This window comes from Benincasa hispida, chromosome 10 (assembly GCF_009727055.1).
Source record: "Benincasa hispida cultivar B227 chromosome 10, ASM972705v1, whole genome shotgun sequence".
Classification (NCBI taxonomy): Eukaryota; Viridiplantae; Streptophyta; class Magnoliopsida; order Cucurbitales; family Cucurbitaceae; genus Benincasa; species Benincasa hispida.
This window is the reverse complement of record NC_052358.1, coordinates 60,519,410-60,535,501: the sequence shown is the minus strand read 5'-3', so window position 1 is coordinate 60,535,501 and position 16,092 is coordinate 60,519,410. Positions and strand designations below refer to the sequence as shown.

At 33.3% G+C, this 16,092-nt stretch overlaps 1 protein-coding gene across 1 annotated transcript; it reads left to right on the top strand.

The window, feature by feature from the left end:
- The first annotated feature begins 8,733 nt into the window (after positions 1 to 8,733).
- LOC120089172 lies at positions 8,734 to 15,591 on the top strand. Its single transcript, XM_039046585.1, has 2 exons — positions 8,734 to 8,829; positions 15,073 to 15,591. Exons 1-2 carry the CDS (start codon positions 8,734 to 8,736, stop codon positions 15,589 to 15,591), a joined length of 615 nt encoding a protein of 204 aa, XP_038902513.1.
- The last annotated feature ends 501 nt before the right edge of the window (positions 15,592 to 16,092 follow it).

Sequence of the window (16,092 nt, the reverse complement as noted above, 5' to 3'; positions counted from 1 at the left end):
AATCTCTTATTTTAGGTGGTACACGATGGGTGGCCTGATAAGAAGAAGATGAGATTAATTACAAAAATGTCATCAACCCATATTTGCAAGTTTGCCTTTAGGGCCTTTAATTCCACCAATTTTCTAATAAAAGGCCATTTAAATAACTTGTTGTTTTCTAAAAAACTCTCTCATAACAAGAATAAAGTAAAAATTGAGGGAAAACAAAATGAAAATAAAGGGATTTGGGGATAGGATTTCTTCTATTCTCCTTTTTTTTATTTTTTTATTTTTTTCATTTCAATAAAGGGAGGGAAGGTCGAACGGACGCAGTGGTCGCAGATAAGAGGTTAAAGGTCGATCAACTAAATCTAGGGCATTTAACTCTTTTACTTCTTTAAAATAATAAGTCAATTATTTTTTATACTTTACTTGACATGAAAAACATGTCAAGTAAGAGCTTCTTATACTCGACACGAAAAATGTGTCTAGTAAGACCTTATATTAAATATTACTTGACACGAAAAACGTGTAAAGTAATGGTTTGCGTGAAAATATCCGAAACATTCCATCAATCTTCGCTTTTTTAACCCTTTTACTTGACATTTTCTTTTCTAAAAGGTCATTACTTGACGTTCTTTCCAAAGAAACATCAAGTAATTAAAAACTAGAAGTGTCAAGTAATGTAAATTTTGTAGTATAAAGGATCAGGCAACAATATACGGTGTTAAAGTTAATATAAGTTTAATTTAGATAATTATCTAAATACTCTCAAGATTAAGTATTATGATAGTCCAATAAAATATAACTTCTGCGATTCAAGCTAATAAGAAAATTCTTTCCAAATTAGCTCGAGAAGTTGTACTATGAGGAATTTTAGAAATACCTCAAAATGGAAGAATATAAGAATAAAGGTAAATTTGATTTACTAAGTGCTTAGTAGAGAATACGATTCGCACCAAGATAGATGGATATGGATCCACTATCAAAATTTTGATCAATTCGGTATGACTATCAATTAGATAAATCAATTAGGTATGTCTATGAATTACATAAATTTTGATTAGTTAGATAAATCAATTAGGTATGTCTATCAAGACATTATGATCAGATCATAATAGTTTGTACAAGAATCTATTGTATTGCGCCTAATATAAAAAGATGAGATTAGATTCTAACTCGAGCATTAGATACAATTTTAGGTGAAATTGTCAAGTAATATGAGAAATTTGACCTTGTTAGACTTGGTCAAATTAATGATGAGTACTTTGTTAGACATAATCACATCATTTAAAAGTTACACGTCGTTGTTAAACTCTGCTTGGGACATGCAATAGAGATTGCATTTTGAACATTATTTCTTCCAAAACTGTTTGAGAAACAATTTTGCATTCACTAATACAGAAATTGGATTACTTGACGTTTTTTCAATGTCAAGTAAAGTGTATACTTGACGCTTATAAAAGTATCGAGTATTCGACTGTCAAGTATAGTGTGATAACTTAACTCCGAAAAAACGTCAAGACATATTTTTCTTGATACAATTTTCGTTTCAAGAAAGATAATACACTTGACATTGGTGGTACGTCAAGTTTATTGATTCTTGACATTAATTACGTATCATATATGATAACTCTTGATTTTTTTTTTTTTTTCAAGTATATGTCTTTTTTTCAAATTAAATGCCCCAAATGATTTCACATTTTCTACCTTGTATTCCAAAAATACAATTACATCAACTAAATAAACATTATACATTTAAGATCTATCAACTCAATATATTCACTAAAAATTCCATATGTTCAACTATGACCTTTCATATGAACATCCTCACAAATTACAACAACATTTCTCTTTCATATGTACATGCACAAAATAAAATCTTAAATATTGCTTTTGCATACAAAACTCAATTTTCAACAAAACAAAAGTGACAAATTGTTTAATAAATAACCTCTCAATAAAGTATATTATTTAATCTATATATTGAGCTTTAAAGTCTAAACATCGGAAACTAAGGGTCAGGCAAATCATGTTTAAGCAAGTCAACCTGCAAAATAGAATAAAAGGTGATAACATCAAATTTCAAAAGATAGAAATAAGTGCTAAGATACAACAATGACAAAAAGTCACGCATAAGGAAAAATGTACAAGATTAGCTTACTTAGACTTAAAAAATATCTACAACTTAAAGTTTGGGACTAACTGGGATTTCATAAATTCTCTTTTGACCATATCCAGCCTCAGAATGAACAATTACCTTTTGTTGCAAAACAAAGAAAGATAGGAGAGATTTGAGAAAATATAATAAAGAGGAAGAAAATTATCAACAAATCAAGCAGATGCTAAAATCTAAAATAGAAGAATGCAGATATTTTTCCCCCAACTTTCACAACTTATCTTATCTACAAGCAATAAAAAATAGAGAATATTAGAAGCCCAATCTTATCTATAAAATTTCATTTAAAACTACAACAAAGTAATCCAATCTTATCTACAAAATTTCATTCAAAACTACAGAATATTGGAAGCCCAATTCTTCAAAATTTCATTCACCAAAATTACCGATTAACTACAAATAGATTATCCAAAGTGTGGCTTGATTCAAATGCCACTTCAAAGCTACAACGAAGTAATCCAAACTACAAACGGTTCAATAATAATGGTTACAAAACGCAAATTCCAGCAACTATGTAACAATTCCAAAACAGTTTCAATGTCTTAATACCTATCAAAACGTCCAAACATCATTAACTTTGGGGGACAGTGGCTCAAATCCCTTGAAATCTTTGAATTGAACATTAAAAATTGAAAGTAACTCAATTATTAGACCAATAATTCAATGGATAACAAAGAACTATTAATACTAACATTAAAACTTACCAAAACCTTGTCAAGATCAGTCTGAAACCTATTGGACCGTAACTCAACACCTTCCAACACTTGAAAATCAATCTCTTCATCAAACATTCAACAAAGTAAATCATTATAGAAGATGCTACATTATAACACAAATAATAAATTCATTCCAATACATCCAAAACACTTACCCGAAGTGTTTGCTCAAATCGACACTTCACTCGAGCCTCGACCAACTTTCCTAAAAAGAAAAACAAAAGAGGAATAAGAACACTCATAAAACTATAAGAAGCTCTTACTTGATAGGGGCAACGTGGCTGTATGGCGAATTCGATAGAGGACTACCCGGATCTGGCATGAGACTAGGTTGGACGACTGACGTGAATCTGGTGGAGGACTGATCGATGCACGCTATATGGTGGCTGAGCAGTGGGTGTCTGGCACAGATCCGTTGGCGACTGACGCAAATCTAGTGGTCGTTTGGCGCAAATTCGGTGGCATCTGGCGTGGATCCGGTGGAGGACTGACTGGTGGCTGATCAGTGGGCATCCAACGTAGATCCGATGGCATCTGGTGTAAATTTAATCGGCGTTTGGCATGTATCCGGTGGAGGACTGATTGGTAAAGGCTATACGATGGTTGATCGTTGCTATGAAGAGAGGGTTTCGAGGGTGGTTTACGAGAGAGAAAACGAGAAGTAGGGAAATTTTATTTGATAATTATTTTTACTTATTTAAAATATTAAGTTAATTATTTTTTTATATTTTATTTGATAATTTTGGTAGGAGGGAAACCAAATTTGAGAGGGATATAAAAATGGGGAGGGAGGAAAACAAAAAATAAAGATAAAAAAAAATTATTCTTTATATTTTACTTTACACGAAAAATATGTCAAATAAAAGCTGCTTATATTTGATACAAAAATTTGTCAAGCAAGACTTTCTATTACTTTACACAAAAAATGTGTCAAGTAATGGTTTGCATGAAAATATCTGAAACATTCCGTCAATCTCTGCTTTTTTAACCCTTTTACTTGACATTTTCTTTTCTAAAAGGTCATTACTTAACTTTTTTTTTTCCAAAGAAACATCAAGTAATTAAAAACTACAAGTGTCAAGTAATGTAGATTTTGAAGTAGTGTAGAAGTATTGTAAAACTAGTTTACGACATTTTAGGATTTTAGAATTTAATATACTTGTCTCGAAACAAACCCAATAAGTACATAAATGTTCAAAGATACGCCTAAATGTAGGTTGTCATTCAGGAGTTACAAAATGGTTTTTTATTCGATTTCAAATAAAAACAATGTATTTGTGTGACCAATACTATTTTATTGGGAATGGCAAATAAAAGGCTACAAACCTATAAAAAGGTTAAATAGTGTTGATGAACTAATTTCAAATAAAACTACTTGATTGTTAACAACTGTTGTTAACCATTTAATTACATTTGATAGTCAAATGAATTCTAATTATCAATTAGATAAGACTCCATTGTAATGGGAGAGTTATGAGATGACTCATCCTTTACAATGACTTACTTGAAGTCAATATTGTCATGTTAGATAACAAGATGATGACTTATTAGCCTCAAAAGTAGTGGGAGAGTTATGAAATAATCTACCTTTATAATGACTTAATGGAAATCAGTTATCATATTAGATGACAAGAATTGAAGGATGTTGACAAGTAGGCAATATGTCAAAGTTACGAATCGTGAAACACTTCTAGAAAAATAGTGTTTCTTGACATTTTTTCAATGTCAAGGGTCACTGTTCTTGACGTTTTTAAAAACATCAAGACATCCAATGTCTAGAATGTAGATATTCTCGACAAGAAAAAATGTCAAGAATAATATCACTTGACATGTTTGAAATGTCAAGAATATTGGCATTTTTTACAAGGAAAAAACGTCAAGATTATTTTTAATTGATATGTTAAAAATTTCAAGTTATACTTTACGTGATACTACAAAAATGTCAAGAAGATAATTGTTCTTGACAAGAATAAAGAATCAAGTGCAAAACTTTTTAATAGTTTCTACTTGTCAAATATATCTTTATCTTGACATACTTTAAAACATTAGAACATTTCATAAAGACATTGGAAAACCCTAAAAATATCTCATATCTTTGAAATTTCTCATAAAAAATTCATGCTTTTACTTTGTACTCTCATGTGTTTATTGAGGTAGATCCTTTTTGCTCATACTCCCAACATCAATAACCTTAGCTGATGTAGAGTAGGTAACACAATCAACGTTGATATCTATCATACGTACACGTAGATATGACCCAAAGGCTAATATAAGCACATTAATAGTGCATTCCCTAGATACCTTCATCATCTTCAGTATCAGGGTCTTAGATACCTTCATCTCCTTAGGTATCGGGATTTTCATCATTAGAATACTAAAGCATGCTTTGTAATAAACATATCTAACTTCTTAGCGTTCCTTGGAAAACCATGGCATTCAAAGTAATCAAACATAACATAAAGATAAGGTTTCATCAACACATTAGGAATACATTCATTGACTAAAACATGCTTGTACATTACATGAAAACATAGCTTATAAACTTCTCTTTTATGTATAAACTTAGGCTTTGAAAATCTTGCCTCATTTTATACAAATCATGCTTTAGATAAACTAGCCATTGAAAACATTTAAGGTAAAACACTTCATTTAACATAGAAGATCATTCATAAACCTTTGTCATTCATTGTTACTAGCAAGCCCCAATCGAGTTATAGACACTTCCAATCTCTGTTTGGCCTGTCACATAACTAAATAACCCTTAGTCAATGACATTGGCTCACCTTTGAGCTTGACTAACTTCAACTAACTTAGCCCTTTAGTCCCACTTATCTCTTACTTAATTAATCCTTACATTTCCTTTTTGAGTCCACATTTAGGTATTTAGTAGCTTAACATTCATAATACTCCTTAAGGGACTCCATATTAACTTACCCACACTTAAATCTCAAAACTAGATCAATGCCAAGCCTTCAGTAACTTAGGCACACCACACAGCCTGATGGGTGCAAGGCATATGCACTTTACACTAGGGATGAGCACTGAAGCACACACATTGTCCCATTGTATGGGCACTAGGGGCATGCATTGGACCTCACTCACCTTTGCGTTATGCACCGCACAAACTTAGGATCTAGGTGTATGGTTTATGCACTAGAAACTTCCTCTGCTGCATAGCCGGACACCTCACATTCTCAATGGGCTTGCCTTGGCTGATGTGCACACACTCCCTTATTGACGTTAAGTCAAAGTATGCCTTCAAGGCCCTCAGTTAGCTGCTTGCTTCTTCAACCTCTACAGTTGCTTGTGTCGGGATTGGTGTCCTAATTCTCTTGGTAGTCTATAAACACTCTGTAAACATATTGTTATTAATAAAATAAGTGTTATTTTATAAGCATTTACTCAATCCAATAAACTTATGTAACTTAAGCATCTATATGGAGACATACAAGTGGATCATGCCTTAAGTTAATAACCTAAATGATCTGAAGTATAAGGATAAAGGAGGGATACCTTATCCTTGTGACATTACAGATACAACCCGCTTTGTAGATGTTACAAGTGTTGTAAAGTGCTACAAATGGTCTGATCCTAACCATTCATGTAGAGACATGCGGGCATGGGTATCTTATATAAAGAGTTTGTATAATACCAGACCATGAAATGATTAGTCTCTTTATATAACGCCATTCATAATTGAGACTTACATTTCACTAGGATGACCATAGGAGACATGACCTTAATCCTGAGTGAGTTAAGAGCTCCTACTCATGAGGGCGATCCTTTTATTTTTATGGGTGAGAGTGGCCAGATTGCCAACTCAACAAGCCTACTATTTTGGGGATTCGTCTGATTGGGGAGCTGGGAACTCAGCTACACAAGATAGAATTCATTCCTTCCCTGAAGCAGAAGTAAGTAGATAAATTGCTTCCTTAAAGGCTAATACTGGGTCTTGAACATAGTGGTCACAACCTTTCTTGGGAAGAGAGGACTCAGTCATAGTAGGACTATGACTTATTGTTCATTAAAGGAATCAATGGTACTTAAGGAATTAGATGTAACAATAGGGGAAAAACCGTAAATTAGCCCAACTGTACTTACGAATGATTTGTGAAGGGTCATTGCACTGTTGATTGGTTATATCCAATGGACACAGAAATATATCTATAGTGCAAATAGTGCAACTGACAATCTTTAGTGGAGTGACCAACAGTAAACGAATGGTGGATCTCGTGATTAAAGAGTTTAATCAGTTATTCACGTACCGTTAGAACATCAAGCAACAGGTCCATGAGGTCCCCTTGGTAGCTCAATGAGATCAAGTTGAGAATCAGATTTAGGTCTAGTTTGAAGTATTCAAATTAACAAGAGGAAATTTGATTATATGTGACATAATTAAATTGATTCAATTATATGCGATATAATTAATATGATGAATTTGATACATTATTAATTTGAGGAATTAATATAAATATGATTTATATTAAATACCATAAAGTAGGAAAAGAACTATGATTTATATGCTTCATATCATAAAATATTAAAAGTATAGGTTATAAATATATATGATAAGTTGGTTATTATATTTATTTATATTATATGAATTATATGATAATTAAGTATTCTTTTTCTTTAATAACCGACTTGAGTAGGAGGTTATGCACGGTTATGGTAATTGTGAGATTAAAAGGAAAATTATTTTTCAAATTCAGAGATTTCTCATTCATTGAATCGGTCTAAAAAAAGAAAGACTATCGAGTAAAAGAGTTTTACTGAATGATAGCATCTCATAGACTAAACGATTGAGTACTGAGTTTACTATAAAATAGTTACTCGTTTTCACATGATCGAGTAGCAAGTCTATACGATAGGCTTCTTCTTCTTCATGATCGAGTATCAAGTCTATGCTTCCTCTGTCTCATACTCGATTGTATACTCAATCGTTTACTTCCTTCATTCCGCTATCCAAAGTCATACAGAACCTACAACTCCTGGATTCTCACACCGAGAATAAAAAGGTAACTCTTGTGGTGGTGGTCTTGTTTCATTTGAGGGTCGAGGATCGAGTTGCACTCGATAGTGATCGGGGATTCTTTAGTTCGTGCTCTTGGTATTTCTGATCATTGCGTTCGAGTTCGTGCTGTTGAACGAGTTGTTGAATGATCGAGGGGTACTTGAAGAAAGAGTCTTCAAAGGTTTGCATACTCTATCCCTTGTTCAATTAAAGAAGCATGCTTGTAATTTATTGTTTATGCATAACCTGTTCTTTTAGACTGTAATTTTTTATGTTTTTTTTCAATGAAATTTGAAATGATCCGCTTCTGCTGATCAAAGCTCAAAAATTCATTCTATGAACTTCTTACATAACCTTTAAACAATCTTACCTAAAATTTTGAGCTACAAATTCCTCCTAGGAAGCTCAAAATTTTTCAATCTTCATAGCTTGCTCGAGTAATGTCTAGAAATCAGAACAACCTTCCATTTCTTTAAGGTTTCAACATCAAGCCATGGGAAAATCTTCCCAGTAGTTCTAATTCATCTCCACTTATCAAGCTTCAATTAGGTTGCAGAAATCCTTCTTTTGCTCGAGAGAAGTAGCCAAACCATCGTCCTTTTCATAAGCCTTAATTATACCTCCCCTTGCATGTCACCACTGTTATTTAAATGATAGCTCATGCCAATAACTCTTGTCTTTTTCATTTAGTTATGCCACTTTGGTCACTAATTTCACTTAATAAATTATTTCCCTTAGCTTAACAATGCATGAAAAGGGCATAGCCTTCACAATCACAAACCACTTGGCCATAGGTTCACAGCACACACCATGCTCCTTCAACGCCTTGCCTTGGGCACTCAGCAATGCTTCTTACTGCTAGGGATGGCAAAATTCCAGCTGGGGTCGGGTCCTCGTGGGTTTCCGATCCGATCGAGGTGGAGAATCTTCGATTTGACCGGGTATGGAGGTCAAACAAGGGATTTAAATCGGGTTTCTGGTTGAGGACAATGCGGGGACAAGGAGGGGATCCTCACCCGATCCCTGACCTTAATATATATATATACACACACACTAAAATAGTAGCTTTTCAACTATTAATTTGTTTCTTTTTTTATAATTTTAATTATTATGTGTGTGTGTCTGTATATATATATATATATATATATATATATAATCTATTGTTTCAATTTTTCTTTTTTTTTTTAAAAAAAACAATTTTTAATATAATAAATTTAATATTTTATTAATTTATAATGAAAAACAATAAAAAAAAATTTAATTGTTGATTTAAATAAATATATATAATAATAATTCTAATTTCTTATATAAAAGTTAAAATTTTAATGTAAATACTAAATTTAGTTAAATTTCAATAATAGAATTTTAAAAAAAAATAAAAAAATAGGGACTTTTCCCCAAGGGGATTCCCCGACCCCCCAAAACAGAGAATGAAGCAAGGACGGGGATTGAAGAATCCCCACAGGGACAGGGACGGGGATGAGGAGTGCATCATGAAGGAAATCGGATCTGAGATTTCCACGAGCAGAGAAACATGACTAATCCAAATTACAATCATGATTGAACATAAATTTACAGTCAACTTCAATACAAACGGTTATACAATTCATACAGAGAAATTATAGTATAAATAAACTCAAATGAACAAAAATCAAACTTTACGCACATATAAGGATTCGTTTCCACGCTCCGTTGCGCGACCGCTTGAACACAGCAACCACGAACGCTCGATCTACGCGACCGTAACACAGCACGAACTCTTCGCGCTCATCCTCAACGATCTCCTCGGTTACGAACTCCTCAGCAACACGAACAACCTCCACAAAACCTCGACTGTGTCGAGTTGAGTCTGACACCATCAACAAGGTGACCTTGGTATTCTCAGTATGAGAATCCAGAGGGTGGGCTCTTTTCGAACTTGGTATGAGGCAGAGGAAGAAGGAAACACTGATCGCGTACATGACTGGGCAAATGGGAGATGGCGAAGACCTATCATATAGGTCGATGCCCAATCGTTTAGATAAAGCTATGCGATCGTTTCGCTCATCGTTTAGCTCGGTCTGTCGCCTACAGACTCTACACGATCATTTACCTTGGGCTAGCAATCGTCTAGCAAAACTATGCGATCGTTTAGTAAATACTGCACGATCGTTTAACTCTACTCTGCACGATTGTTTAGCTCGCCCAGCCGTCGTTTAGTAAATCTGAATTTACTTGACGACTTCGTGAGTTTCTTTTTCGCTGAGAGAAAACTCAAAAAAAAATTTTATCGTTTGTAAAACTTCTTTTGAAAATAGGAAAACCATTTTTCTTTTAAACTTACGGTTACCATGATCCAATAACCACCCACTACTTTGGTTATTTAAAAGAAAAAGTATTAATTATCCAATAATTAATATTATTATAAACATCAATGATAACCAACTTATCATATTATATTTATAACCTATAGTTTTAATATTTCATCTAATGAAACATATAAACCATAGTTCTTTTTCTATTCCATGGTACTTAATGTAAATCTCATTTACATCAATCCTCCACTAGATGTATCTTATACATCATACCGATTATATCATATATAATCAAAATACCTCTTGTCAATTTGAATATTTCAAATCAACACCAAGAATTGATCCTCAACTGAATCCATTGAGCTACCAATGGACCTCATGGACCTATCGCTCGAAGCTCCAATGGTACGTGAATAACTGACTAAGCTCTTTAGTCACGTGATCCACCATTCATTAACTGCCAGGCACTCCACTAAAGACCGACAGCTGAACTCTCCTTGCCACAGATATATTATGTGTCAATCTTAACCAATCAGTAGTGCGACAACCCTTCATAGATCGCTTGTAAATATAGCTGGGCCAATAACCGTTATGCCTCTATAGTTACATCTGTCTCTTTAAGTACCATTGATCCCTCTAATGAACACAAGTCATAGTTCTACTATGACTGAGTCTTCTCTTCCAAAGAGAAGTTGTGACCACTATGTTCAAGCCTCGAAATCAGCCCTTAAGGGAGCAATCTCTCTACTTATCCCTGCTTTAGGAAAGGAGTGAATTCTATATTGTGGATTGAGTTTCTAGCTCCTAGATCAGACAAGTCCCCAAAAAGGTAGGCATGTTGAGTTGGCAATCTGGCCACTTTCACCCTTACTAATTAAAGGACCGCCCTCAAAGGCAGGAGTTCCCAAAATACTTAGGATTGAGGTTGTGTCACCTATGGTCGTTTAAGTGAGATGTAAGTCTTTAGTATCAATGGCGTTATATATAGAGTCTAGTCATCTCGTGGTCTAGGTCTTATACAAACTCTTTATTTAGGACACCCCCGCTCCAGTCTCCATACGAATGGTCAAGATCTACCATCTGTAGTAGTTTACAACACTTGCAACCCTCTACAAAGTGGGTCATATCCGTAATGTCACCAAGATTAGGTATCCCATCTTAATCCTTATAATACAGACCAATTTAAGTTATCACTTAAGGTATGATTCACTTGTATATCACATTATACATGTTTAAGTTCACATAAGATAACCAAGGAGTTTTGTTTATTGGATATGAGTAAATTTCAGAATTAAATAACACTTATTTTATTCATTGTACAATGTGTATCTTTACAAAACAACGAGACTCCAAGAGAATTAGGACACCAATCCCAACACATCCCCGCTCCATCCCGGCCCTGTTGCCATTCCTACTTGCCGCTTATCACCAATGCATCTAACCTACCATGAGGCCCAACGCACGCCTCATGCTAGTCTTCTTGCCAAGGCCATCACCTCAAGCCGCCAACACCTCCACGCATAGCCTTCTTTTCATTCAAACATCCTTCAAAATTTCATTAAGTGTTGGAAATACTTATTTCCACCAAAGAGCTCATTTGTTTACACATAGAATATTTTTCAATCAAACACTTACTTCATTCCCTTTTAGAGCTTAAACCCTTAGAAATTTTCTCCTTCATCGACTTATCTACTAACTTCAAACTCCAAGTATAGGTATTTAGGAATACATATTCTAGGGTTTACAATTAGCATGGTTGGTTCTCTGTTTTTTTTTTTTTTTTTTTTTTGGTAGTTTTTCAAATTGTATGTCAATTACATAGTATCGATTCCTTCACCAAGCCCTATTACTCGACTGGAATTTTCATTCCCTAATCCCTCTAACATACGGAGCCCTATGTCCACCTCACTATAAATAGGGTGTCATAGGCATCACCCATTCTATGTTATTCTACCTACTTCTAGCTTGCTCCGACTCTTTTCAAAATACTGATTTAAGCATTGGAGGTTTTGTGGCAGACACCACACTAGTGTTTTCTCCTTTTTGTCTTGTCAGTCGTCTTCCTTATCCAAAATTATAAATTCACCATTGAAGCATGTGAAAGTCTAGTTAATCTTCCTGTCCGAATTTTGTCATTAATAATGAATATTTCTAATTTTCTATCTTCTATTTTTTGCTTTGAATATCCTTGATATTATATGTTCGATGGATGTGACAAATTAGTCGTCTAAAAGCATAGACTATTCAAGCATGTGATACATGTATTTAAGATGCATAATTCTCGATAATGCATATTTAACTTGAGTAGAAAATAGGTCGAACAATAGTTATGGTTTAATCAATGGCGTTACCAAGGTTATCGTAATGAATGTAATAAGCAGGAATAGTAAAACATTAGGTTTTAACTATGCCAATTTAATCTATCATCTTAATCAATCTAAGAATGGAATGTGATACTAGTTAATGGGGAATGCATGACCGCCATCTATGTTATCTAGGAATTAATTCGTCGTGACGAGTTAGTTACCTATAAATGGAGCCTAATCAACATTACTTGATTAGTCGATTGACCTTTAAATTTAGTAACTCTATTTCTGTGATAAATTAATAAACTAAACCATAAATAGTTTGATCATCTCTGAATCAATTAGGTAATCTCATGCCATCCCTCTTTGTCTTTCACTAACTATTTTACATTCTCGGGTTTTACTTTCTGCAATTTAGTTTTACCTGTCAATCCAATCCCCCATCTTTACTACTTTCCATCAACAAATTTACCTTAGAGAAATTAAATGTAGCCTCTTTGTGGTTTGATCCAATCTTGTTGCTAATACTACCTACTAGTAGTGGTCTTATATTGGTATTATATAAATGTATTTAGTTGTGAGAATACTCGACAAGTCTTTGCATACCAAATATTCTATATCCTTGATAGACTATATCATTTATATGAGTCTATAAATGATAGACTTCTATCATTGATCGATTTTGCTAGTGGTAATAAAAGTCTATAACTTCTAGATTTTGCTATCGATAATAGGTGTCTATCACTGATATGAGTCTATCAATGGTAGACTATCATTGATGTGAGAATACATGCAAGTGCACATGATCAAGTAATAATATAGTTAAAATAACATGAAAGACCGAGTATCGTCACCAAAAATCAAATTCACAATTTTGCTTATCTATTTTAGAATCAAGACAATTTTAGTTAATGATTGAAAATTGAGATTGAATTTGTGATTTTTGAAAACAAAAGTAAAATTAGAAAACATCGATGAAATTTTCATAGGTAAAATGTTCCAGGGTGTTGACTTCATTAATAATTTCATTAAGTCATGCTTAGGTTTTCATGGAATCTCATGTAAATAATATGCTTAAGTCTATAAATTTTTTTTTTTTAAAAATATTTTCTCGAGAAAACAATTCTTTCTTATGCAACTTAAATGATGACTAATCTCTTGAAACCAAGTAAAAAAACATGGCATTAAGAAAAGTCATTAGCAACATTCTTTATTAAATTAACTATTTTCATGATAAACTAATAAAGATTCAACGTAGATCCGGTTAAACATACAATCGCTCAATTATATCTCTAACTTAACATGTATTGATGACCAATCAACAAGAATTAAGCACAATAACATAGAAAAACATATCATTCTAGAATATCCATGAAAAAACAAAACAATCAACTTAAATTGATAATTAAATTCACCAACACCCTAAAACTAGATAGTTTAGCCATCATAGCTTTCAAACACATATTCTCGTACGATTTTGCAAGCATAACATAAAAGAGATAAAAGAAAATGAAGAAGAACTCTATCGAAGCCTCTGTCGTCTCTTGAATCCACCAAAAATATCTTGATCATCACTTCGGAAACTCGAATGGCCTCCAAAATTAATCCCTCACACTCACTCTCTTTTGCAGCATAAACACACTTTAGGGCTCTAGAATTTCGTGGTGTAATCACGTAACTCTACAGCCAAACCCTAGGTCAATATATAGATAAAAATTTCCAAAACTTGCATGATTTTTTTCAAAATAAACCGGCGCCACGACGCTATCAAAAAAATCCAAAATCCCTCGTGCATTGTTTCTTTGACACGTCACATCGTCGTGTAGTGCACATCACCAAATACACATCTCTCGGGTTTAAGCACCAAGGTTAATGTCGTGGCGCTGCCTTGTTTTTTTGGTAACATGTGTTTTTCTTCTCTATTTCTTGGAAATGTGGCCCAATTTTTTTCTTTTGACTTCTAATACTCGTTTTATTGATAATTCCCTAAAATACACTAGTAAACACATTAAATAGAATAAAAATAACTCTAAATAAAAAGCAAAGAAGACATTTTTCAAGTGCTTTTCCATCATCGATAGTAAAATCTATCAATGATTGAAGTCTACCATAGATACACTTCGATTGGCAGACATTTTATACATTTTCTTGCTTAAATTGTGATATATCAGTAAATTATTTTTCATTACGTTATATCTGCTATTACTTTGGGCTTGATTGATATAATTGTAAGTGTCCCAAATGTTTAGTTAGTAATTTAGTTGTATCTTTTCAAATTTTGTTTTTAAATTGTATTCATAATTAAATATTCATCGACATTGACATTTTATCAATATTTTCTTCGAAACCTTTTAAAATCTATCGAAAACACGTCCTTATGCCCATGAAAAACAGTTTAATAATACACAGATGTATGAATTGGTTAAAGTAATTTATTACTGTGACGTTATGCTAAAATTTTGATTATAAATGAGATAAAAAATAAAAAGGCCAAGTTGATAGAAATAATTTACTCCATAATAAATCCATCCCTTCCATTATGTGAAGATGCATCTGGATCCATAACTATTATGATTAATATCAGGCTTCACACTTTAGAACTTCCACATGCAAGGACTCTTCGAATAAGAAATCAGGTACTTCAGATAGAACCTGGTCTACTCCTCCGACGAGCTTCATTAAACTAAATGTCGATGCAGCATGGAAATTCTCTCCATATTCTTCTGGTTTCAGTGCTATTATCAGGGATAACCAAGGATCATTGAAGGTTGTTCAAATCTCCTCAATAGACGCTGTTTACCCACCTCCTTTGGCTGAAGCTTTTGTCGTTCTTCAAGGGCTTCGACTAACTTCCAAGATGAATTTTAAGAAGATTATTGTGAAATCGGACTGCAGTGGGGCCATCGATCTGTTTTTGAAAATATTAATCTCTGATAGTAGTGTACGTGTTTGGCTAGAAGAAATTTGGGAAATCTCCATTGTCTTTTATCCTATTAATTTTGCTTATATTCCTCGAAATATAAATAAGTTAGCTGATATTGTTGCTAAAAGGACTAGAATATTAGGAATTAATGATGTTTGGATGGATTCCTATTCCATGTGATTCAAAATCCAGATGTAAATGATGTTATCTCAGCTTATATCCTTGATGTTTAATAAAACACTTCCTTTCTCAAATAATAATAATAATAATAATAAAGAAAATAAAGAGATCAAGACAGTCACTTTTGAAAATACAATGATCTACTGAAATTATCTGAATAATGCTTCTCTAATCTCGGCCCAAAATTCTATTAATCAGTTAATTATTTTTTAATTAAAAAAGCAGAAAAAAATAAAAGAATAAGGGAATATGAAAAATCTTTGTTAATGAAAACGGTTAATGCTCGTAATTGATTATATAATTTCTTTCTAGTTACATTTAAAAGTCTTACGCTAGGGTAAGGTTGGTAGCGGGGTTGAGGATGCACACCCATTTTCATCCCTGTGGGGATTTGTAGTCCCCGTCTCTGCTCCATTCCCTATTTTGGGGAGTCTGGGTCGGGTTCAAGGAATCCCTATTTGGGGATCGGATCCTGCTGGAAAAAATTTTCTGTTTATATTT

Excerpts from the sequence above, each read along its gene's own strand:
- LOC120089172 (XM_039046585.1), top strand. The coding sequence starts at position 8,734 with ATGCTTCTTACTGCTAGGGATGGCAAAATTCCAGCTGGGGTCGGGTCC. Across the intron at positions 8,830-15,072 it reads AGAATCTTCGATTTGACCGG|GCTTCACACTTTAGAACTTC; the intron begins GTATGGAGGTCA and ends GATTAATATCAG.